General features: G+C 45.1%; 2 protein-coding genes across 3 annotated transcripts in view; one reads left to right on the forward strand and one right to left on the reverse strand.

The window, feature by feature from the left end:
• Positions 1 to 711: 711 nt before the first annotated feature.
• LOC138293816 (neurofilament heavy polypeptide-like) lies at positions 712 to 2663 on the forward strand. The gene is made up of 2 exons (XM_069233141.1): positions 712 to 747; positions 1464 to 2663. The coding sequence occupies exons 1-2, from the start codon at positions 712 to 714 to the stop codon at positions 2661 to 2663; spliced, it is 1236 nt and encodes a 411-aa protein (XP_069089242.1).
• A 220-nt stretch (positions 2664 to 2883) lies between these two features.
• The window catches only part of ERBB3 (erb-b2 receptor tyrosine kinase 3), a 184929-nt gene continuing 164141 nt past the window's right edge, over positions 2884 to 23671 (reverse strand). For both annotated transcript variants that reach the window (XM_069230585.1, XM_069230584.1), the window contains exons 21-28: positions 22737 to 22892; positions 20933 to 21008; positions 19047 to 19193; positions 18703 to 18800; positions 17784 to 17966; positions 10241 to 10312; positions 9415 to 9694; positions 2884 to 9026 (exon numbers count right to left, since the gene is read on the reverse strand). In XM_069230585.1, coding sequence (XP_069086686.1) covers positions 8344 to 9026; positions 9415 to 9694; positions 10241 to 10312; positions 17784 to 17966; positions 18703 to 18800; positions 19047 to 19193; positions 20933 to 21008; positions 22737 to 22892 — 1695 coding nt within the window. In that variant the 3' untranslated portion in view covers positions 2884 to 8343. The remainder of the gene's footprint in view (positions 9027 to 9414; positions 9695 to 10240; positions 10313 to 17783; positions 17967 to 18702; positions 18801 to 19046; positions 19194 to 20932; positions 21009 to 22736; positions 22893 to 23671) is intronic.

Genomic DNA, 23671 nt, shown 5'->3' on the forward strand with positions numbered 1-23671 from the left:
TTTTAGTTACACTGGAGTAATCGGAATAATTTTGGTAATTCGGTGTTACTGTTTGACGCAGAATTACCAATAGTTTGGATAGTTAAGAAGTAATTTCAGGGAGAAATTAGCACAGAAACAAGGAATTTAGCAAGCACGAGCAACTGCTCGCACTGCTGTTCATGTTGTTTTGGAGTCAGCACTATTTTCTTAATGCAAAATGTACCTTCATGTCCATTTTAGACACAAGGGTGCATTTTGTGCTAAGAAACTAGAGCTAAATGCCAGGAGTACGTTGCGGGGAGAAAATTCTACCCCAAGATCACATTTAGCAAGCACTGCTGCTTGTGCTGCTTTTCATATTCTGTTGCATTTAGGTCTATTTCTTAGTGCAAAATGAAACCTCAAGTCCATTTTGGACAAGAGGGAGAATTTTTGTGCTAAGAAAATAACGCAAAAATGCAGATTTACTTTTCTTGTGTAATTCTGCGTAATCTGGTTGATTTTTTAGGTAATTCCACATGCTTATGTTACCCGGAGGTATGTAAATTATGCCCACCCCCTAGAGGAGGTAATGGAGAGTCCTGCTCGAGAAAAGAGTGACGAGTGACCTCGCCTTTATTACAATCTCCATGAAATATTTCACTTGTCTAAAGACATCCTTTACCCAAGCCAGACACCTCAAACCAGCAATGGTGATCATGTACCATTAACACTTCATGCAACTAGGACATGGAAAAAAGACCTTGTGGAAACCATGGGATGAACGTAATCCATCTCTGGGAGCCTCGCTAACCAATAGTGAACTATTTACGGCAGATTCTGACCAAGCATTGGCCCTCAAAGTCTAATGAGTGAGTAAAGCGGTCTCGGACAGAGTCCTATCACAGACATGTCTTTGGTTCCCATCTACTCCTTTTTAGAGGGCTATCCTTAGGCTTTACACATTCTATTTTGCAGACCTTTCCCATCTCTACAAACCTGCTACGCATGCTTACATTATTTTCACTTTTGTACCTTTTTCAACCTCCTACAACTTCATCTCTTGTGTTTCCTATTCCCAACAGTTAAACAGTCAAACAAAATATTTTAATATAATCAGGCATAGATTTACTAAGGCTTTGCGCCGCTACTCGTGTAACACATTCTGGCAAGAACAGAAGCATGCCATTTACTGCTGAGTGCAAAATAAGTATTTTTCACAGAGCAAAAATGCTTTGGGTCCAGGATAACGTTACTGTAGTGAATAACCACAACTTTTGATACAGAGTCCGATCTACTCAGATGGCAAGACTGGGCTTTGCGTTAAACATTAATGTGTAAGTGAGGCATGCGCAAACAAGACAAAATATATACGTTTCTCAAAAAAGACACATTGCATATGTGTTGCATTGCAAAGCACATATCCACTACCTGGAACCTTCTGGATTTCTGCATAGAAATGTGTACTGAACTGTATGACTTGGGCACAAATCCCGTGATAGACAGCGCACAATCACCTGTATGCGACTGTGCAAGGCTGCACTGTTGCACAACCTTGTTTGAGCACTAGCCCGGTGGATGGCACTAGCCGGGTGGATGGCTCTAGCCCGGTGAATGGCACAAGCCCGGTGGATGGCTCTAGCGCGGGGGATGGCACTAGCCGGGTGGATGGCTCTAGCCGGGTGGATGGCACTAGCCCGGTGGATGGCTCTAGCCCGGTGGATGGCTCTAGCCCGGTGGATGACACTAGCCCGGTGGATGGCTCTAGCCCGGTGGATGGCACTAGCCCGGTGGATGGCTCTAGCCCGGTGGATGGCACAAGCCCGGTGAATGGCACTAGCCCGGTGGATGGCACTAGCCCGGTGGATGGCTCTAGCCCGGTGGATGGCACTAGCCGGGTGGATGGCACTAGCCCGGTGGATGGCTCTAGCCCGGTGGATGGCACTAGCCCGGTGGATGGCTCTAGCCCGGTGGATGGCACAAGCCCGGTGGATGGCTCTAGCCCGGTGGATGGCACTAGCCCGGTGGATGGAACAAGCCCGGTGGATGGCACTAGCCCGGTGGATGGCTCTAGCCCGGTGGATGGCACAAGCCCGGTGGATGGCACTAGCCGGGTGGATGGCTCTAGCCCGGTGGATGGCACAAGCCCGGTGGATGGCACTAGCCCGGTGGATGGCACTAGCCGGGTGGATGGCACTAGCCCGGTGGATGGCTCTAGCCCGGTGGATGGCACAAGCCCGGTGGATGGCACAAGCCCGGTGGATGGCACAAGCCCGGTGGATGGCTCTAGCCCGGTGAATGGCACTAGCCCGGTGGATGGCACTAGCCCGGTGGATGGCTCTAGCCCGGTGGATGGCACTAGCCCGGTGGATGGCACTAGCCCGGTGGATGGCTCTAGCCGGGTGGATGGCACAAGCCCAGTGGATGGCTCTAGCCCGGTGGATGGCACAAGCCCGGGGTATGGCACTAGCCGGGTGGATGGCACTAGCCGGGTGGATGGCTCTAGCCCGGTGGATGACACTAGCCCGGTGGATGGCTCTAGCCCGGTGGATGGCACTAGCCGGGTGGATGGCACAAGCCCAGTGGATGGCTCTAGCCCGGTGGATGGCACAAGCCCGGTGGATGGCACAAGCCCGGTGGATGGCACCAGTAACAGGCCAGTCTTTTTATCTATTATGCAGTGCTGTGTTTCACCCTTGTGAAATGCAACAAAGCACATTTAGTTGCTGGACTGCATTGTATAAAAATGTATAAATAAGGACCTTAGTCTGCAGTTGGAACCAGGAGGCCACCACTTCGGAGGGAAGAACAGAGGGCATAGAATATATCTTTTTTTCGGATAGACAGGAACTTATACATCTAGGAACGTCCCTTTTACTTCCACAAAAGCCACCTTATTGAAATCATAATAAAAAACGACAGTTGCTATTTAACAAAACAACTTTTATTTTAATATAAAAAATAGACTCATACAACAGTTTCAATTCTTCATAGCATAAACTTTGGATTGAGAGATGAAGTGGGGTAGTGCTGGCGAGGGCCCTTCTTATCTGTCCACTGCTTCTCGATCGCTGGCTGGCTTTAGTCCCTTTGCCCCAGGTTAGTGTTTGAAACATTTAGAGCAGGGATAACTAAGGTGAAACTACAGAGGTTCATGAGAAGGTATAAGATCACCAAAGGTCACTACTGAAATCATCGGAAGGCCATTAGAAACCGCGTCCGTATGAGTCGAGTTACTGTCTGCTGAAACCTTTGTTGCCTTTGGAACCAGCGGACAGTCAGATACCAGCGCAAGAGGACACCCAAGGGCGTAACATTGACTAGAATCATGACGGAAGCAATTAGACACCCGTACAGCAGACACGCAGTGACGTTGGTTGCACAGAAAAGATGGATGGGATAAGGCAGTTGCAAACAGTATGGTAGGAGCTAATGTCCTGGACAAACTTAAAGTGTGTCAGTACTTCAAGACAGGACAAAGGACATGGATGATAGCTACCGAACTCCATCCTGAAGACAATGATAAAACAAGCATTGGCAAAGCCAACAGGTCTGGAATTGGCTGCCAGCCTTTTGGCTTTGTCAATGCACGTTTTTTTTTGTCATTTTATTTTAAATGCAACTTTATTATTGGTTGAGATACCAGGCCTTGTCAATATATACAAAGAGCACTAACTAAAAGCAAACATATTAGTTTGATTCTGAAAAAGTACATGGTAATTTCAGGCACTGAAGGAAACCACTTTGTGTGCGGGTGTGCTCTTGTGAAAGTGTAGAATGCCCCTGCTCACAGTGAAGGTAGTCAGTGGCTTAAGTGGGCTGTCCACTGATGTATGCTGTAACGAGCAGCAGAAAATGTGCATGACAACAACAGCAATGGATGAAGGGGCTGGCTAAAGTCCATACAGATAAACATATTATTTATTTAATGTTAGTAAAATCAAAAGGTCTTCGCTAATGCCAGACCTAAAAAATTGAAAACCTTTATCGAATGAATGCGGCGAGGATATATGACGTGTCACGTGTGTGAAACGGTTTAAACACATAATCCCGGCCACTTTTATCGATCAATAATGCCACCAAGTACTGAATATTAAAAATATTTCACTAAAACACATGCAGTACTGCGTTCCAGGTGCTTCAACCAACCCGAACAGAGATGCAGTCTCATCCTAAGGCTTGAGGGACATCTGAATGTGTTTGTTTTCTAGAAGTGCCCTAAAAGGTGGATCGGAGCATAAGCTAGACACGACTCACGGCCAGCAGTCCTTTTCCAGTTAAAGTCCCATTTATCACTGACACTGAGCTGGTAATGTTGGTAAAAAGAAAAAGAAGAGAAGAAAAAAAGAGGAGAAAATAAAAGAAAGGGGGGACAAAAAGTAAGAGGGGTAAAGTGAAAACAGATCAAGAGGGAAAAAAGGTAGAAGAAACAAAGATAGTAAAAATGAAAAAAAAAAGCCTCACAGAAAAGAAAATGTGGAAAAGACGACGTAGCGAGAGGACTGACGAGAGAAAGAGAAGAGAGAAACACACCGATGTCATGAAAGCCAGCATGCTGGCAAAGACAGTCAGAAGGGAAGGTGCATGTTGAGAAAGTGTCCATGTGATGCATGACTGACACAACTGTGCATGGATACAACTCCCTCAAGCTTATTCAGGTATACGGAAATATCAGTCTTGTATGGTAGTCGGCCCACGTACCCTCCAAAGCCTCCGGCCTCTACCCGACAAGCATTGCGAACTCTAGAACCGTAGGAGGCAGCAGATCCTCCCAGTGGCTGTTCGCTCAAGAGAGGTATTCCAGTGTCTCTTGCACTCTGGGCATGGTCCACACAACTAAATAACGCTCCGTGTGCTGCCACAAAACAGTCTCCGTTCCATGCTTTGTGTGTGCAAAATCAGTAAGCCCCAAAGAAACCAGGAATACAAGTATTTCCATACGGACAGTGGTACCAACACAATTTTCTGGAAGCGGGGTTGCAGGGTACACAATCCTGCCCTCACCCATAGGAAATAATCAATCCCCCCTCCCTCTGGAGCTTTTTTTTTCAAAATGTTCACTTGATCTACATAAACTCATTTCATTCTTATAACATAAGAAAATGCTACAGTAATCACTGGTGTAAAAACAACATGAAAAATATGTATAATTGCCTTATATCTGCTTTTTACACAGTGTTCATTAAGCTAAGCACGAGAACTAACAAACAGTAAGTAGAAAACAAGTACCGGTGAGGAAACAAGGGGGAGGGTTTGGGGTAGCTCAGTGCTGCCGCCCTTTGAGAGGACGAGTGTTGTGCGAAATGCTTGCGCAGACAAGGCTGTGCAGCTAACGCGCTATTTGTTCGAGCTTCTTAGGCAGAGTTTATAAAAATACAAAAAGTCCAATGCAACAAAAATATATGAATGTCACTGTATCTGAAGTCCAGACTGATTCTTTTTCACTTCATTATGTCCCTTGGGTTCATCTGTCATTCCTTCTGTGTGATGCCGGAGCCTGTGGGTGATAGTACCCGTGGCGAAGGGGGTGGGCGACTCATGGCATGCGTGGTAATGGAAGTATTGCTATAAGTATTGACAAGTACCCCAGCTGCCCCAAGGAGTCTCCTATTTTGAGTACTCTGCCTTATGTCTTATGGCATAATTAAATGATGGTCCTTCCTAACGTATTATCCAGTGATTACTGTTAATTGAGTAATGATGGTAAACTACTCACACCCTTTCCAAATCCTACACCTGGGGTGGAGGTCCTAAAAGATATTTTGCTTTTTCTTTCTATTCAGCAAGCGATAAGGCCCATTAGGCGATGCAGAGGTTTTGAATAATTGTACATTACAGTGTTTTGGGATTAAAACAATAACCGCTGTTTAACCTAAAAACAAATATACATTTTACAAAACAATTTTGCACAAATACAACCCTTGCATCTGCTGCCTCTTGTTTCCAACCTGAACTCGAGTAAAAGCAAAACCCATATAGTGCTCATGTGCCAAAAACAAGCAAAGAATAGCCTGCTGGCATGGGATGGGGTTATTTGACTGCCATCAAGTTTTGTAAAGCAAGCTGGAATCTAGCACACATTCATTGCGCAAAACGTTACCAGGCCATACACTGATACTAAGGCCCATATTTATACTTTTTTAGCGCAGCATTTGCGCCACTTTTTGGCGCAAAAGCGTCACAAACTATCATAATTGTAAACACTGCTGAACCAGATGCAGGAGGGCGGCATACCTACTGCGTCACAGTTTTTTTAGCATCCTTAAAAAAAAGTTAGTATATGCAAGGGCTCAGAACTTCACATTACTAGAAAAATAATAATTATGATCCTGGTTTTTAAAAATATTCAGGTCAGAACAGGGACTAGGAAAGAAAGCTCTACATTTATTTGGCAATGTTTCAATCTCACATAAAATCCCTTTTATTTTGTATCCCTTTGAGGAAGGTAGACTTCCGCTCTGTCTTTAAATAACTTGTATGTTACTGTCATTTGTCACTCCCTCCATTAATATTTAAGATGTTCTTATCAGCAGGTCATGCGTCACTCATTCCGCCCCCCCGGGGGTCTCTCACTTCTCCATGAATCTTTCTCCTTGTTCAGTACCCTTAATCCCCGGCCCGCAGCCACCTACTCCCTTTTCTGACAGAGGGTGGCTGGTGGCAGGTATGTAGTCTCATTTCCTCATACCCATAACTGGTGAGATCAATGAAAATACCAAAGAAGCGGGAGCGCATCCAGGTACATTTTCTGTTGAGCTTCTGGAGGGGTGTTTATTGGGCCTCTTGGGGTGGGGGAGATCCAACTTCATAGTTGTCAGAGGGCTGTGTCAATTCTTCTATTACTAAGCCCTTGCCAAGCATAGACTTTTAGATATCTTCTGTGGGTCAACACTGTATTTTCATGTAGCACATCGTCTATGACATTTCTGTGCTCTATGTATATCTCTTATGGAATCTCTAAAGAATTCATCATCCTCACTACCTTAGTCAAAATCCCTGGACCCCGGGGATTTTTTAAGTTGTATTTGAAAACCATAACAACCTCATGCTACAATTCAACATTTATTTTGTCATTCTATGCTGCTGATTGATTTTTGAATATAGATTCAGGAGCAACGGACATGTGTTTGATGGAGTGCATGATGAGAAATTCTCTTTAGTACTATTAAAAGTACTGATCAGTTGTTACAAACGTGGGAAAAAATCCATTATCTGGGAACTAAAAATAGCAATTTTTCCATATCGTTCCATAAAAAATCCATTGTGCCCAAAATATGTAAAACGCTTCAACCTAAAATGACTCTGATTTAAGGTATTTAAGGGTCACGAGTTTAGAATTTATGAAGGGTCTTTCTGTAGAGGCCCAAAGGCCTACACATGCCTCACCTAGAACAATGTCCACTTTTTTTCTCTCCGAGAAATCGAAGAAATACTTAATTAACTTCCTTATTGTAAAAATTCTGCTTTTGAAGTAGCTTTAAGTTAACCTTGTGGCCATATCTTAAATAGGTGTGTTTTCCAACTCAGGGCATGGAATTCTACCAGGGTCCAAGACGTTTCCATCCAACCACAAGAAGAATCAAATAGGCTTTACATGAACACCTAGTATTCCCTCTGTTATGGAAAACAGTACAAATAAATAATTATCATGCTTTGCTACATTTGCTTAACGTTTTCAGCAGCTGGAAAGTATTTCCTATATGATTCAATATACGGTCTAATTTTAACTTTCCTATTCTTGACAAACCCACAAAGCACAGTCAAAAATATCTGAAATCCAAAATGGCTGCTACATTTGTTGACAAATAAGAGCGGAATTGCTATTGCAGCCTTTCTTTTTGCGCATTTTCTCTCTGCCTCGAGCTTCCCAATTTTTCTCAACCCACCTCCACCCATCATTTTCTATAGAAGCTCAACGTGATTCCTCACATGCTTTAACTGATCATAACATTTATGTATACAGCAAATATTACAGACCTAGTTGGCACCTGCTACCATTTTTGTGGTTACTGGCCACATTGTACTGGTCATGGAAAGTGCCATCTTTCATTCAGACCAAATCACAGTGCTATTTTCGACCTGCTCTGTTTTCCATTTTAGGAAGAAGACATAATGGGCCTGGTGTTTCCTCATGTTTGGACAGGACAGTGGTAAACTTCACTGTCTGGTTAAAAATCAGGACAGTCGCCAAACGTCTGTGTGGACCAGTTGATGCAGAGCTGTCTCTGTCAGCCCTCTTCTTCCTTTACTGAGTAGCTCCCAACACGCACACTGCTCCTGTGCTTTGAGCTAGCACACAGGTCCTTTACAAAAACGTTGGGAACAGAAAAGCTGCCTTAGGATCCAATCCCACCATTCTTATGGTCCTTGTGCGTTTTTTAATTATGTTCGCACTGCATCAGTCTTTTGGAAGAGGTTGCTGTGCCAGTAGTCGGGATTGTCAAAGGCACCGTTGTTAGCTTCTAACGTCCTGAGTGACTTCATGTACCCACTGGGGAAAGCCTCTTTGTGGCATGGTGAAAAGACTTTTGATGGTAAAACAGCATAGTTTGGGACTGTTGGGACCACCATGGAATCCATCTCTTCATATCCCTGCTCAAGGAGAGACGCAGGGACCGCTGGAGTGGCAGGCAGCAGGTTGGAGTCCCGTTGACGGCCATTGCCATTCATGTATGTGTAGTCTTCCTGCTCTGCCCCTTGGCTCCCTATGGTGCCACGGGAGCCGCTCCTCGCTGTACGTTTGTTCATATACTCATACTCCTCTTCGCCATTGTCCTCCGGCTGGCCCCTGGTTGGCTCTGCCAGGAGGCTCTGTGGTCGGGAGCTGTACCTGCTGCCATCAGAGGTGCGCCGACTGGATCTTATATCCATATATTCATATTCCACATGCTCTGGGGGCTGGAGAAGCTGCAGGGTGGGATCTTGTGTGGCTACTTTGTTCATGTACTTGTACTCGCCATCAGCTTCAACTTCATCCTCCTCCATGTCCACACTGAAAGCAGGCCGCCTCTGCCTCTCCTTCAAAGTTCCCTCTCTGGAGGCTTCAAGGGTGGGTCCTGTTGGTTCTAAAAAGGAAAACATGCATTTAGGAATCCATTTATAATTTACATTTTTACATTTGCGAAAAGAGGCATGGGCTTTTATGCAGAAACAAAGTGGCCTATGCAAAATCAGGTAATTCATGAGATTTTGCCCGTGAATGTACAGAAAAGCGGTGGGAGCAGTCAATCTAATGTGAGGAATGCGTGACACGACTGAGTCTGCTCAGCTTAATGCTTTTTTCTGCATTCTAAGGTCTGAGGCAGAAAGAAATATCTCAACTGTGAGAGGTGAAATTAGCAGAGAGTTCTGGGAGATTAACATAGGATAGATGACTAATTTGGTTTAAGCTTAAAGGTCTGTAACGCTGTCCTCTGCTCACTATTGCACATCCTCTGATCCCACCACTCCTACCTTGGCCGCCTTGTTTGGCTAGGACATAGCCGTTGATGTCTTCTTCTGTATCAGGTGTAGTAGGTACGGTGAGGAGGCTAGCCCGCTGTGAGTGATAGGCGCTGTCTTGCCGCGAACGATGGCGACTGCTTAGACTGTCACACACAGACATGTCCTCATTCAGCTCCCTCTCAGAGATGGTAACACAACCCTCAGAGGATTCAGATAGCGTCCGCCCTGTGGATTCCTTTCGGATGCGCAGTGTTTGCCGAGATCCCAGATCGCTTGGTCGTGAGGAGTTCTGTGTGATCATAGAAAAAAGAGTGGGTACATACAATTATCTATAAATGGTTATGAGCTCTCAGGGGTGTAAGTAGGCCTCCTAGTGATTGTGAATAATACTTTATATTCCTCCTTTGTAGTAAAAATTACCACTAATATTGACATCAGCTTTAGAGGGCAGAGATGTGCATCTAAATAGATTCCATACTGAAATAACTGTTTTCTTCCAGGGGCCTCAACTTTTCCACAATTAGATGCTCCACCCACCAGGGGACCCTAAGATTCCAACCACAGTACACCCATACCCTGCTGTGCATTCCTTGCGTCTGTTTCTCTAGTTACGCTGTTAATGCTGAGGCCTTTACCCAGACTTAACAGAAATTTTCTTGCAGGCACTGCACGTTCTGTTTTTGCATGAATGCAACATCATCCCATATGTATGAGGGGTAGGCTCTGCACTGTCTGTACAGGTCCAGATCTCAGTTACTCCACCACTCTAGCTCCATATCCTCATTGTGCTACAGAAGTTAACACTGGCCTACAAATACATGAAGAATTTACATACCTGGCGAGATACACTGATAGGGTTCTGGTTCATAGGGATGTACCCAGCACCAAGGCTAAGCTGAGTCTGACTCTGCAAAGAGGAAAGACAGGTGTGAAACACAGGCCGGACAACAAAGGAGATTCACAATTGAACAACAAATGCATACAACACACAGAATATATATATATATATATTTATATATATATATATATACATATATATATATATATATATATATATATACATATATATATACACACACACACACAAATACACATATGCAAACATGAATATACATTCATACACACACACACACTATAGAGACATATACGACAGACACAATGGCACAACACACATAGGCCCATATTTATACTTTTTTAGCGCCGCATTTGCGCCGCTTTTTGACGCACAAACGGCGCAAACTTGCAAAATACAATTGGATTTTGCAAGTTTGCGCCGTTTTTGCGTCAAAAAGCGGCGCAAATGCGTCGCTAAAAAAGTATAAATATGGGCAATAGGTACTCACTACATACAGAAAAATACAACCATAGGGCACAGCCAGGACATGCAGGTGTAAAGCAAACACAATCAACTGACACGCACAGCCATGGAAAAACTCAGTATTCAGATACCTCAGAAAACCTCGGTATATAAAGCCACATTAGAAAGACACACTCAATAACACAATATATACTATTAAATACATTAGGTTAATATCTATGAACTACCTGTCACCAGGAAAGTTAATCACTTGGCTCACATTCCTGAAGCATCGTGTTAGAACAATGAAAAGAAGTAATAATATTATTATTCACGTTATAAGGTTTGGAGGTCTGTATAAGTACTGGAAAATATTCTAAACAGGGTAGATCCTGTAAGAAAATATCACACTTATGTAGTTTTTTTTCTTTCTTAGGTCTTGTCTACATACATTTGTTAGCAGTCTGTCTTTTCAAAACCTGTTGTGTACAGCACCAATTCTTACAGCGGTCTGTGGGTCAGTCCACTGCTTTCTCACCAATCTCAATTAACTTGCTTCTTAATCAATGGCTTTTCTTTCTCTTCTTGTGTTTGCCACCTCTGGGGCATAACTCCCGCTGATTGGATAACTTGTTTCCTTCCAAGGTTCCACATGAACAAACTAATTTTTTCTTCTGCTTTCACCATTCCATGGAAGTGCATTTGTTTTCTTTCTCTCTCTCCCCCATGTGCTGCTTCCTTACTTCCTTACTTTCATTCCTGTTCCCCCCAGCACTCTCTGTGTTGGTCCTTCTCCGGAAGTTGTCTTTCACGTTGCTTCCCACCTCTCCCTTTGCCACATGCCCTTTTATTTATTTTTTTAGCACTCTCGCCTCATCCATCTCCACCTTGGCTTCCCTGCGCCTCCCTTCTCCACCACTGCTTACTGGCCCCTTCTCGTTGCCCTTTTTTATTTTTGAACTTGCTTTTGTTTTACTTTTTTTTTTAAGAGCCTGGCAACTGAACTTTGCTGCTGGACTTCTCCTTTCAAAATAACGTGCTTTTGCTCACTTTTTATATTTTGTTAATTTATCACTTCAACATGGGTGCCAGCCATCTTAGAATGGTGAGTACAATAGAAATGACCACTCTGTTGTGACGTATGTGCAACCATGTGGGGTAATGCAGCCGCACCTATGTGCCACCGTAGTGTTATAACACACAAGCGCGATGTGTGGTAACACAAACAAGCATGTACATTATTGTGCTTGGGCTTTATTTATTTGCTGTCTGTTTTGTAGATATGCAGCTATAGCTGCGAGATGTAGGCGAATGGAAGTGTAGGCAAGATTTGATTTCTACAAGTGGAGCACATAGCAGACAATTTCTTCTACTGTGGCTTGCAATCGATTCATTTGTTTAGGTTGGCAATAGCAAACAAAGCATTTCCACTTTGCAGCATAACAGGCTCTAGTAAAGGGTCTACGCACCTTTTTCAGAATGTCCAAATATTCTGTGGGCAGATCGAAGTAGCCTACCTCTATGACTTCAGGAGCCATCTCACGAGGTTGAGTGACTTAAGGTCTGGATGCCTCATCTGTCTGTGGTTCTGAAAAGGTCCGAACTGTTGGGGGCTTCTCATGTGGGACTACTGAAAAATCTAAGAGTTTGGTGAACTAAGGCTGACATGCCCAGGTGGAAGCCACAAGGATCATGGTAAGGAATGTATGCCTGATCTTCCAAACCAGAAATGAAATGAGAGGGAGAGGTGGAGGTGGAAAAGCATGGGCAAATATTCCTGACCAACTCATCCATACAGCATTGCCCTTGGGCATTTTTCGTTTTCCGCTGTGGTGAAAAGGACTATGTGAGAACTTCCTCACCTTCTGAAGTATGACTGGAGGACTTGCAGGTGGAGTTCCCACTTCTGGGCTTGTTGCTGCATTCTGCTGAGCTGGTATGCAAAGTCGTTGTCTGGGAGATACTCTGCCAACAGGTGAATGTGTTGGTGAAGAGCCCAATTGGCCTGAGAGAGGTGTGATAGTTGTGAAGACAGTGTCCTCCCCTGTGTTTTTTAAAAATAAAACATGACTGCCATTGTGTCTGTCCGGACTAAGACAACCTTGTGAGACAGGTGTGGAAGGAAAGCTTACAGTGCTAGGAATACTACCTGAAGCTCCAAGTGATGTGTAAGGACTGGTGTTTGGTATCCCAGAGACCTTGAACTGTCAAGTCCTGGAGGTGAGCACCCCACCCTGTCTGTGATGGTCTGTGGCCAATATGATGTGAGGCAAATAGTCTAGAAGAGGCCGTCCCTTCAGGAGATTGTTGGTGTTCCACCATTGCACACAGCGGTGAGTTTGGCGGTCTAACAACACTTGATCTTCCAAGTGACCCTGTGTCTGGGACCACTGATGAGACAGGCACTGCTGTAGTGGACACATATGGAGTTTGGCATGGGGAACAGTGGCAATGCAGGAAGCCATCATCCCCAGCAGACGCATGATGGACCTTACTGTGTAAAATGTGTTTCCTGAAACTGCGGGAGAAGTGCCTGAAAACTCTGGATGGGTGCTGGATTAGGGGACGCTAGTCTTAACTCTGCATTCAAGATTGCTCCTACTTAAGGCTGAACCTCAAGAGGCTGGAGATGAGATTTGGGAATGCTGAGGGTGAAACCCATCTTGTGAAGGAGATCCACTGTCATCTGAGTGTGTACTTGACACTGGTGTCATGTACTAGTTTTGCTGAGCCAACCTTCCAGGAAAGGAAAGATATGAGCATTCTGTCTTTGCAGGTGTGCTGTGACTACTGCTAGACATTTTGTGAGCACCCTGGGAGCGGTAGTGACTCTGAAGGGATGGACTTTGAATTGATAGTGTTTGCCTGCAATGACAAATCTTAACTATTTTCGGTGTACAGGGTGAATTGGTATATGGAAGTAGGCGTCCTTTAGATCTAGAGCAGTCATAAAGTTGCCTTGCTGTAAAAGTTGAATGACATCCTGAAGAGTAACCATATGGAAGTGTTCTGAAAGGATGTATTCTCCTGTCTCTTGATGTTGTAGTGGAACCGGTTCTATAGCCTCTTTGAGAAGAAGGGTTTGGACTTCAAGTTTGAGAAGGGTTAAGTGTTCCTGAGATAGTCCGTTGGGAGGAGTGATTGTAAGCTTCAGACAATAACCATGTTGGATAATGGAGAGGACCCACAGGTCCATGGTGATGTTGTCCCAGTGTGAATAAAAATGTTGTAGCCTTCCAGGGGGGGGAGGGGAAGGTAGTCACTATTTAGCAGTGGAGGAGGAACCTCTTGAGGTGGTAGTCGTTCTGCCTTCTCTATTACTGGTACCTCTAAAGGAGCCCCTGAATAGGCAGATTGTGGTTGCCTAGTATGGGAGGTGGATGCCTCAGAGGTGTAGGGCTTGTAGGAACCTCTGAACCCAGGGCTTCAAAAAGTGCCTCTTTGTGTACGGGACCGAAGGGCACCCATGGCTTTTTAAGTTTCTCAAGTGTGGTGTCTACTTGAGGCCCGAATAGATGCTTCTTATCAAAGGGCATGTTAAGGACCATCTGCTGGACCTCAGGTCTGAAACTGGAGGAACAGAGCCAGGCATGCCACTGGAGAAGGACACTGGCATTAATGCCACAAGCGGTTGTGTCAGCGGCATCCAGGGTGCACCTAATTGAGTTGTTAGAAATTTCTTGCCACTCTGCAACTGTCTATTTCCCCATTTTATGGTGCTCATCTGGTAAGAACTGGAGGAGCTCATTTATTTCATCCCAGTGAGCCCGGACATACCAGGCTAACATGGCTTGGGAGTTGGCGGTACATCAATGATTTGTGGCCTGGGCAGCGACTCTCTTGCCGGCAGCGTCAATCTTTTTGCTCTCCTTCTCAGGGGGATGAGAGTCCCCAGAAGCCTGACTATTGGCCAGTTTGTGAGCTGCAGTTACAGCGATAGACTCAGGTGTGACCTAGGGCCTAATGTAGAGCAGATCAGAAGGAGTTGATATATTTCTTATCCACCCTTGGCATAATGACGCTAGGGCAGATAGGATCTTCAAAGATCTCCACATGATGAAGCATGCCAAGGAGCATAGGGAGGTGTTGGAAGTCCATATGAATGGTAGTCAGTGTATTGAACAAGAAATCCTGCTGGATAGGGTCCTTATGTAGCTCCGCATTATGGAACGTGGCTGCTCTTGCTATTACCTGCTGATCTGAGGTAGTGTCTGCGGGTGGTGAGGGGCGTGCAGGGCAGAGATCTTGGTCATTGGGGGCAATAGGGTCAGGATCATAAGCATCCCAAAGGTCTGTGTTGCCTTGAGCCCCTCCTAACCCCCCAGTTGAAAGCAAAGGAGAACCCTGGGGTGTGTAATCTCCTGGTAGTGGTAAGGTGGGAGAATGGGTAGGGGACAGAGGTGGAGGTGAAGAAGAAGGTGGGGGAAGTGGAGGAAGAGTAGGTGGAGAAGGTCTATGTAGAGGACTGGTAGCTTTGTCATTGGCCCTATTTTTGGCTGGTACAGGAACATCCAAGGCCTCCTGAAAAGAAAGCTTCTGTTTGAGGGGAACAGGGGAGTAAGGCGTGGCAATAATCCTGCTGGTAACCTGTTGAATTTGTAGATTGCACTGTCGAGCATCCATGGTTTCCAATATGGGCTCCATTGGAGAAGGGGTAGTAGAAGACTGTCCTGAGTTGGTGCTGTTTGGTCAGCACCAAAGTGGAGGTTGAAGGTTGTGGGCTCAGTGCCAAGGTTTGAATCGAAACAGAAACGATCTCTTGGTTCGAGGAGAAAGAGAGCGATGCAGAAGACAGAGCCTTGGACTTTTCAGATGTTGTTGGTGCCGAGCCGGAGGGCACGGCATCCCCAACAGCTTTCCGGCGTCGACCATAGCTTGATGGCAGTGGTGGCCCGGCAATGTCAAGAAGGGGTTAAAGAGACTTTTGTACAGTTTTATGGTGGGTAAGGGGGCAACAGTAATCACGTGTTGAGCCAAGGTGATTTCGTGGCTCTCGATGTCTGACTGGACGTCTGAGTCCAAGCTTTCCTGGATGGAGAGGGCCTCTTCCTCCTGCATAGGCTCCTCTTGAGCGTGCTCCTCTCCAAAGATAGCCTGGGTATCGTCCGCTGTCTTATGGGCCATTTCCAACCATCATGCTCTTCGGTCCTGAAGAGTCTTCTCGAAGTGAAAGGACTTACAGATGTCGCAGTCGGCTTCTCAATGATATGGCAGAGGTTGCACGCTAGACGCTGATCAGTATACAAAATTTTATGTGGCACCAAGGACAGAACAGAGTCTGTTCCATCAGGAAACTATTCCTGTTGATGCCAGAGCCATGTGGACACAGGCCAGAGCAAGTGCAGGGGCCTGAAGGGTGGTTGAACGAAGCCCAAACCGACAAATCAAACTGATTGCTAAGATGGAAGAAGAGCATACGAAACAATTCAGTCGATGAAGGACAGAAAGAGATTACAAAATTCCTGAACTGAAGAGAGTCGATAGACGGAATTGAGGCACACATGTCCGAACCTGGTGGTGGAGAGGAAACAATCTAACAATGGAATCAATGCCCATGCATAATATCACAAAGAGGGGGAGTCACTCAATCCTGTGACTTGAAAGACTTCTTCTAAGAAAAACAACGTGCAATACTCTGGACCCAACACTAGATGACAGGAGTATGCAGAGCATGTGTATCTACAGCCACACATGTCATCGAACACGGAATTCTATAACTACAAGAAACACACCAGGCACACAATATAAATGCAGAACATATACACAGAAATACAACGTGCAGACAAAGACATAAAAAGCACACCAACCTGCAACATATAGAAAAGTGAAGAGTGCATTAACACACTGCAGTAAACATACAGAATCTCCCTGCCTGCAGTGATAACACAGATACACAGTGTATACAGCCAAACATAATGCAAAACCACAGATTACCTGAAAGGCGTACACAGCAAACACCAACGAAACAGACCTTCGACTCACACATTACACAGAGGTGCACATGTGATCTACTAGCATACAGGTATCTAACACACCAGATCAGGTCACAATGCAGATATATAAAAAACAGATACATGGAGTCACATACTACACAAGGATGTATGTACAGTCACACTTTTACAGAATCAATGAAAGACTCCATCTGACTTCTATCTCTGACAATTTTGTCCATTTTTTCCAGTGGGGTCAGGGACTGTGCAGGCACTTTGCACCTTTAAAAGAGGTCCAGAGGCCTCTTATATGTTTTGTAAATGATGGTCACAGAAGTTTATGAAAAGGTGGCTACCTAGCCCTGGGAAGTAGAATATGATGGAAAGGGACTTCAAAGTTCATATGAGTTACTAAAACAGTGTGTGTTCCTTCTCGCTCTTTTTACGGATAAGCCTGGGTTTTCTCTGTGCACCTCTGTATGTTTATAAGGATGGGGCTTCTGCCAATCATACACTACCTTTAGTATAATAATACCTTCTGCAAGACAACAAGTAGACTAGGAATCTCAACCTAAAATATAAACAGTTGTCCCTGTGAAGAGAATCAGTGTCTGTAAATTTTCTAATCCCAACCGATCATCCCTTCTAAAGTGTGCAACAATGTAACTCCACTGATCTCTACTGGTCCCGCGAAAATCCTTTTCTATTCCCGTACAAGCAGGGTCACCCTGGGAAATTCAGGGACGTGGCAGTAGTAGCAGTCTTACTTTATTATTGTGTAAATTTAGAAGTTCAGTATAATAAATATCAAAATTTAAATGCATTGCCATTGAGGGAGGTGGACTTAATATAGTTGCATTCCAAAGAACCAGGCCCTTCCACTCTGAGATTTCAATTGGAGGGAAAACGCAAAGTTAGAACTATTTTTTCCATGACCATTTTCTGTTTCGAACTAAGGTTAAATTGTGCTTCTGGATAATATTGATTTTCTTCAGACGAGTTCCAGTAGATGTATGAAAGACCTCCTGTACTTTCTGTCACTATCAGCCAGATATTCATCTATTCATCTGAGTCTCCTTGGAGCTTGCATTTATAAACAAATGAGCATGTTAAACACAGATAGACACACGCATACATAGTCTTCCCCTTACCCGGGAGGTGTCGATGCGCTGGCGGGAGGTCAGGTGGTTTATGGACACATTGAAGAGGGAGTTGACTTCCTCTTCCTCCAGCTCAGAATCCAGTTCCAGCATGTTCATGTCCTCCAGCTCCATGTCTGCTATGGATCCTGGGGTCTCTGCATTTGGGGTGGTGCTGTGGGATCGGGTCTCCCTCTGGGAAGAGAGAAGCCAACAGACCAGGACTATTTAGAAGACACTGGAGAGTGATGCTTCACAACGCATGCCCACTGCAGCAGTATTAGCATATCAATCACCATTGAGTGGACTGTGAGGACACTGATCAGCCCCAGAATACCATCTGAACATCTCAAGGGTCATTTTTCCATCTCAAAGGGAAACACAAAAGTCTCCGCACAACCCTGCCCCCTCCAAAGTGGCATCTGATTCATTAGTAAAAGCAGCCTTACCACAAGCATGCTTTATTTCTAAAGCTCCTAAATGCAACCATACCACCTCCAAAACACCATGGCCCATATTTATACTTTTTAGCGCCGCATTTGCTCCGCTTTCTGATGCAAAAACAGCGCAAACTTACAAAATACAATTGTATTTTGCAAGTTTTCGCCGCTTTTGCGTAAAAAAATTACGCAAATGCGGCACTAAAAAGGTATAAATATGGGCCCATGACTTTAGCAACTTACTACCTCCTCGGTATCATCGCCAAAGCTTCTTGATTAGGTTTTCTGGCTTCCTCTTTACTATTTGACAGTGTTCTAAATGCAGCCTTGACACCTTTCAAACCTTATGTCCAAAGCTCCTAAACACAGTCGTATTATCTCTCCCAGGCCCACATTCCACTTCTGCCTTGTCTCCTTCAATCTCTACACCTGTTTCCCATGGTGGGAGGATACTGATGGCTGACAACTGATTTGTGCTTCGCCGGACTCACCTTTACCACTAGGTATCGCGGGGGATCCCGAGCCATGCGGGTGAATTCATTGGCCAACTCCTTGAATGTTGGCCTTATGTTCTCATCAATCATCCAACCTGTAATTCAGGGAGATTGTGAGACACGATGGGCAATAATGCACACAACACCACTGAGCAAAATCGAGGTTCTGTTCACCCCTAGGAACACTTATTGTTTTAAGAGCATTTATGTAGCACATTTCTGAAATGAACTACTGGCTAGCTTCATATTAGATAGTAGCCGGCTACACCCTGTTATAAATCTGTGAAGCATTATATATATGGTTGTGTGATCTAGATGAAACAAAACAAGAGGGTACTTACATTTCACCATAACCATGTAGACCTCGATAGTGCAGATCTGTGGCTGAGAGAGGCGTTCACCCTTTTCAAGGAGGTCAGGTACCTCAGACAGGCGGACACCAGAATAGGGCTCTGCCCCAAACATCATCATCTCCCAGACCGTCACACCTGCAGGAAGAAGAGTGTGTTTGAAAGGCAGCACCATGAAGGGTACTTCAAAGTAACTTCTTGTTTGGGTGAGTAGATGGCTTAGGGACACATTGTGTGCTGTGCAAAAAAACGTAATTATAATCAGAGTCCTGGCAAGTAAAATGTTTTTCACCCTCCCAAAGTCAGTGCAGGGCAAAATGGCAGACTGGGAGAGGTTGAGAAACATAACACAGTTTAACAAAGTGAAATTGCGATTCAGAACCATCACAATGTTAGCATTATGATTCCTTGTAAATCACAAGCTAAAGTATGAGGTAAATGAAAATTCAACTTTTCTTGCAATTCCTATGGAAATGTAACCAATCTTGTGGTCAACCAGTGTGGAAAGTTTACCGACTGAACTTGTCAGTTGGTCATATTTCACAAAGTTGACCTGTCTATTAGAACTAACTTGCACTGTGTGAGTTGCCGATCTGGGATTGAGAGAGGCGGCGGCAGCCATTACTGTTGAACACCCACTCACCCTGATATCCCTTTCTCAGCGTGCCACTTTTTTAGGTCTGGCATTAGCCAAGACCTCTTGATTTTAGGAAAACGATATGTATAATATACTTACTTTTAGTGGCTTTTAGCCACCTGTTTTCATCCATTATTCAGTGATTTTGTCATTCACATTTTTCTTCTAACTACTACAGAATATCGCACGGTGCAGTTGGTCTTCGGGCGTCAGCCACAGGCTAACACCACAGTGAGGGACGGCATCCTACCCTTTCATAAGGAGCATGTCCACACAGAAAGTAGTTCCTTTTAGTGCAAGCGACTGCTATAGCAATATGTGCTTTTTGAGACCAATATTTTCGCTTTTAGCTAGTATTGTTTCTTTTAGATTGATGAGTGCCTGGCAGCTACCCCAACAATTAAGTATTGCAAAAACCATGCGTAACAAAACAAAACAAGGATTGATAAAACCAAAATGCTGGAACACTTTGTCAGATGTGTTGACTTTGCCAATGCTTGTTTTCATTTGGGGCACCTATCTCCCTTAGAAACAGCGGTCACAGTATGATCACACTGAGAATGAAAATGCATAGATCATACTCTGCTGTCACTTGTAAGCCTACATCTTGGCATTCACAGCTACCCACAAGCACTCAGGAGCATTATCGCTCCCTGAATATTAATGAGGCAGGATTTCTGGGAGTGTCTGAGAACAGGCCCTTTGTGCGGACTGATTGGTGAGGCAACTCTGCATATGTTGCAAAAAACACAGTGCTGTGACCCAGTCCCCAGATGACGATGACGACCTTCGGCAGTGCCTTTTCTCTGCAAGAATATATAGCACTACTTTTCCAAGTTCCATGCGTGATGTGCTGGTCGAGTCCAATGTTTTTTCTTTGAATTATGGGACTTGTAGTTCTGTTTCATAATGGATTAAATAAGACTACAAGTCCCAGAATGCAGAGAAAAACCTGAAGTACCTGAACTAGAGCAGAACATCACGCACAGACCTGGTAAACTTGACAGGGATAGGAATAACGTCTGTGCACGTGATATACGGTTGCTCTTCTCTGTCTGTGGGGGGAACGTCAAAGCTGTTGTGGGAAGTCCTAAGAGCAGGGGCTCTGAATGCAGGGGCAGGAACAAGACTGCTGGATGTGGGGTAAAACCAGGAACATGGAGGAGGTGTAGTATCTTTGGCCGCAAGATCAAGAACAGAAGAAACCGAATAAACAGCCAAGGCTGGTGTGCTCACTGACCGTAGCTCCAGACGTCGCTCTGATGCGTGTATTTCCCAAAGTGAATGCTCTCCAGGGCCATCCATTTGATTGGGGTCTGTAATAAGAAAGAAAAAATGTATTTTTCAAATGTATGTCAAATTAATTAATTGTTGTTGGCTCCTCTTTTATAAACAGGGTAGAAACTTTACAAACGAGGGAGGAGCTTTTATAGACGCAAAATGTGCCTCCTCAAAAAAAAACTCCATTTATGTGTTACTACACAGCATGTTCCCCAGATGGAAATGGAAGGGGGCACCTGCAGCAGGCCCCCTCTTTCACGGTATGTACTCTGAGAGTTGCCGTGATTTACCTAGGACTAGAGTATCTGGAACAGGCCCTGTCCTAAATTGTTTGTAGTTTCATAAAGCACGAACTCAGCATATGGCACTGAAGCACTTTACAGGATCATCAGATTACATTACGGAAAATCAGATTCATCCTTTTAGGTACAGGGAGATTAAGGGGGTCATTACGACCCCGGCGGTTGGCGGTAACATGGCAGTAAGGACTGCCAACAGGCTGGCGGTACTTTCTGCCATATCATGACATTGGTGGGTAATGTCCCACTCCGATCGCCACAGCAGTAACAGCGGCCGAGCTGGAGATATCCATCTCCAGCCCGGCGGCCGTCACTGTTCCGCCTGCAGGATTATGACCCCGCCTACCACCATGGTTTTCGTGGCTTCCTTACTGCCACGAAAACCACGGCTGTAGGCACTATCAGTGACAGGGAATTCCTTCCCTGTCACTGATAGGGGTCTCCCCCCTCTCCAGTTACCCCCCCGCCTCCCTCTGCTTCTCCAAAGCCCCCCTGCCCTCCCTACATTCACGCCCCCCTTGACACACAAACACACACATACCCTTTTCCCACAAACATCCACGCATGCATAGATCCACTCATACACACCCGCACACACTTTCAAACATAGACGCACACACGCAGTCACAAAACACAACATACACGCACTCACACCTCCATACATGCACACTTGCATCCAACAAGCAACACACACACCCGCATCCATGTACATAAAAACATACACACACACCCCCACACACACCCACAATCCTCCCACCCACCTCCCCTGTTGGAGACCTGACTTACCTGTGTTCAGGGGGTCCTCTGGCAGGAGACGGGACGGGGCGCTACTGCCACCAGCAGCGTCTGCCAGCAAAACACCGCCAGGCCATATTATGGGTCATAATACAGCTAGCGGCGGTCTACTGGCATGGCGCTGCTGGTGGCAGCAGCGCCAACTTACTGCCATCCGCCGGCATGGCCACCGCCAGATTTCCACCATCCTTCTGGCGGAAATCCGGCTGTGGTCATAATACAGCGGACGGCTGTTAGCCGTGGTCATGGTCTTTTGTCGGCCGTCACCTCGGCGGTAGGCGGTTTTTACCACCATTGTCTAAATGAGGGCCTAAGTAATTTGCCCAAGATCACAGGATGTTGAGCCAGCCCAGAGACTAGAACCTGCTTGTAGCTCTGCCACGCCTCTTGGTACTACCAAAACATGTATGTAGTGAAAACGGAAGGGTGGGCTGAAATGCACAACAAAATACACTCTACTCATGGTTAAAGAATATAACTTACAGTTTGCAAGCACAGGCAATTGACAAAAACGGCGGGAACAGCGTGCGTTCTATGGAACACTTGAAACTGGGAGGGAATGTCTGCCTTGGTCTTCCACCAGCAGTCACTGGTGAGAGGGTCTGACTCACATTGATAAAGCAGGGCGATTTCAGATCCATGAACTCTGGGGGCACCCACCACACGCACCTTCACCTCGTTGTAGAAGTACTTCTTGTCGTCTGGGTAGAGCAGGTCTGCAATGCCAAAGTCGGCCACTTGCACAGTGTTGTTAGATTTCATCAGGACGTTTCGGGCTGCCAGATTCCGGTGGATCATGCGGTGCTCCTCCAGGTAATACATCCCCTGCAGAAGGGCAAAGGAAATTGGAGTGAGGGGGAGAAGGGCCGAGGTAGAGAAAGGATGAGGAAGACAGGGATCAAAGGAAAGAGAGGGAGGTGAGAGAAGGGGAGAAAGAAAGTAAGGAAGAAAGAAAAAAACAAATATGAAGGAAAGAAAGAAATAGGCAAATAAAGAAATAAACGGTAAACAATGGTGAGAGAGAAAATGGAGAGAAGGAAACAGTGAAAGAATGGAACAGGGTAGTAAAGAGGAGAAAGAGGGAAAAAGATATGAAGAGAAAAGAGGGAGAAGCACAGCAGAAGAAGGGAAGAACAACAGAAAAAGAAAGAACAAAAACAAAGAAAAAGCAAAGAAAGAAGGAAAAAGAGAAGTAAGACAGATGAGGGAGTTGCTAGAGAGGAAGAAATACAGAGAGAGAGAAAGAAGGGGAAGAAAAAGAAAGAAAGGGTTCGAGGAAATACGTGAAGAGAACAGAGACCAGGGCAAGAGATGAGATACAAATACAAGTACATCTAACCAGATGTGTAGCTCTGCTATAGTGGTAGACCCATATAAGCTGAGCCATGGAGAGGGTTCACCTTGCTATCTAAGGCATGAATTTATCCATTGTGAGGGATAGCATGGTTGTCTAAGACTTGAGCCACCAAGAGCCATGCAACCGAAGGTGCGATCCTCTGCCTCTGTAAGCTCTATATAACTCCAGGGATAGCTCTGCTGTCTTTTGAAGAACAAACAAACTTTAAGTGAATGTCCACAGAGGTGTTGTTCTAAAAGGTGTTCCA

Source organism: Pleurodeles waltl, chromosome 4_2, assembly GCF_031143425.1.
Source record: "Pleurodeles waltl isolate 20211129_DDA chromosome 4_2, aPleWal1.hap1.20221129, whole genome shotgun sequence".
Taxonomy (NCBI): Eukaryota; Metazoa; Chordata; class Amphibia; order Caudata; family Salamandridae; genus Pleurodeles; species Pleurodeles waltl.

Bases quoted from the DNA above. Each gene is read 5' to 3' on its own strand.
- LOC138293816 (XM_069233141.1), top strand. From the start codon at position 712: ATGGAAAAAAGACCTTGTGGAAACCATGGGATGAAC. The intron at 748-1,463 runs GTAATCCATCTC...ATCCCGTGATAG, and splicing joins GTGGAAACCATGGGATGAAC to ACAGCGCACAATCACCTGTA.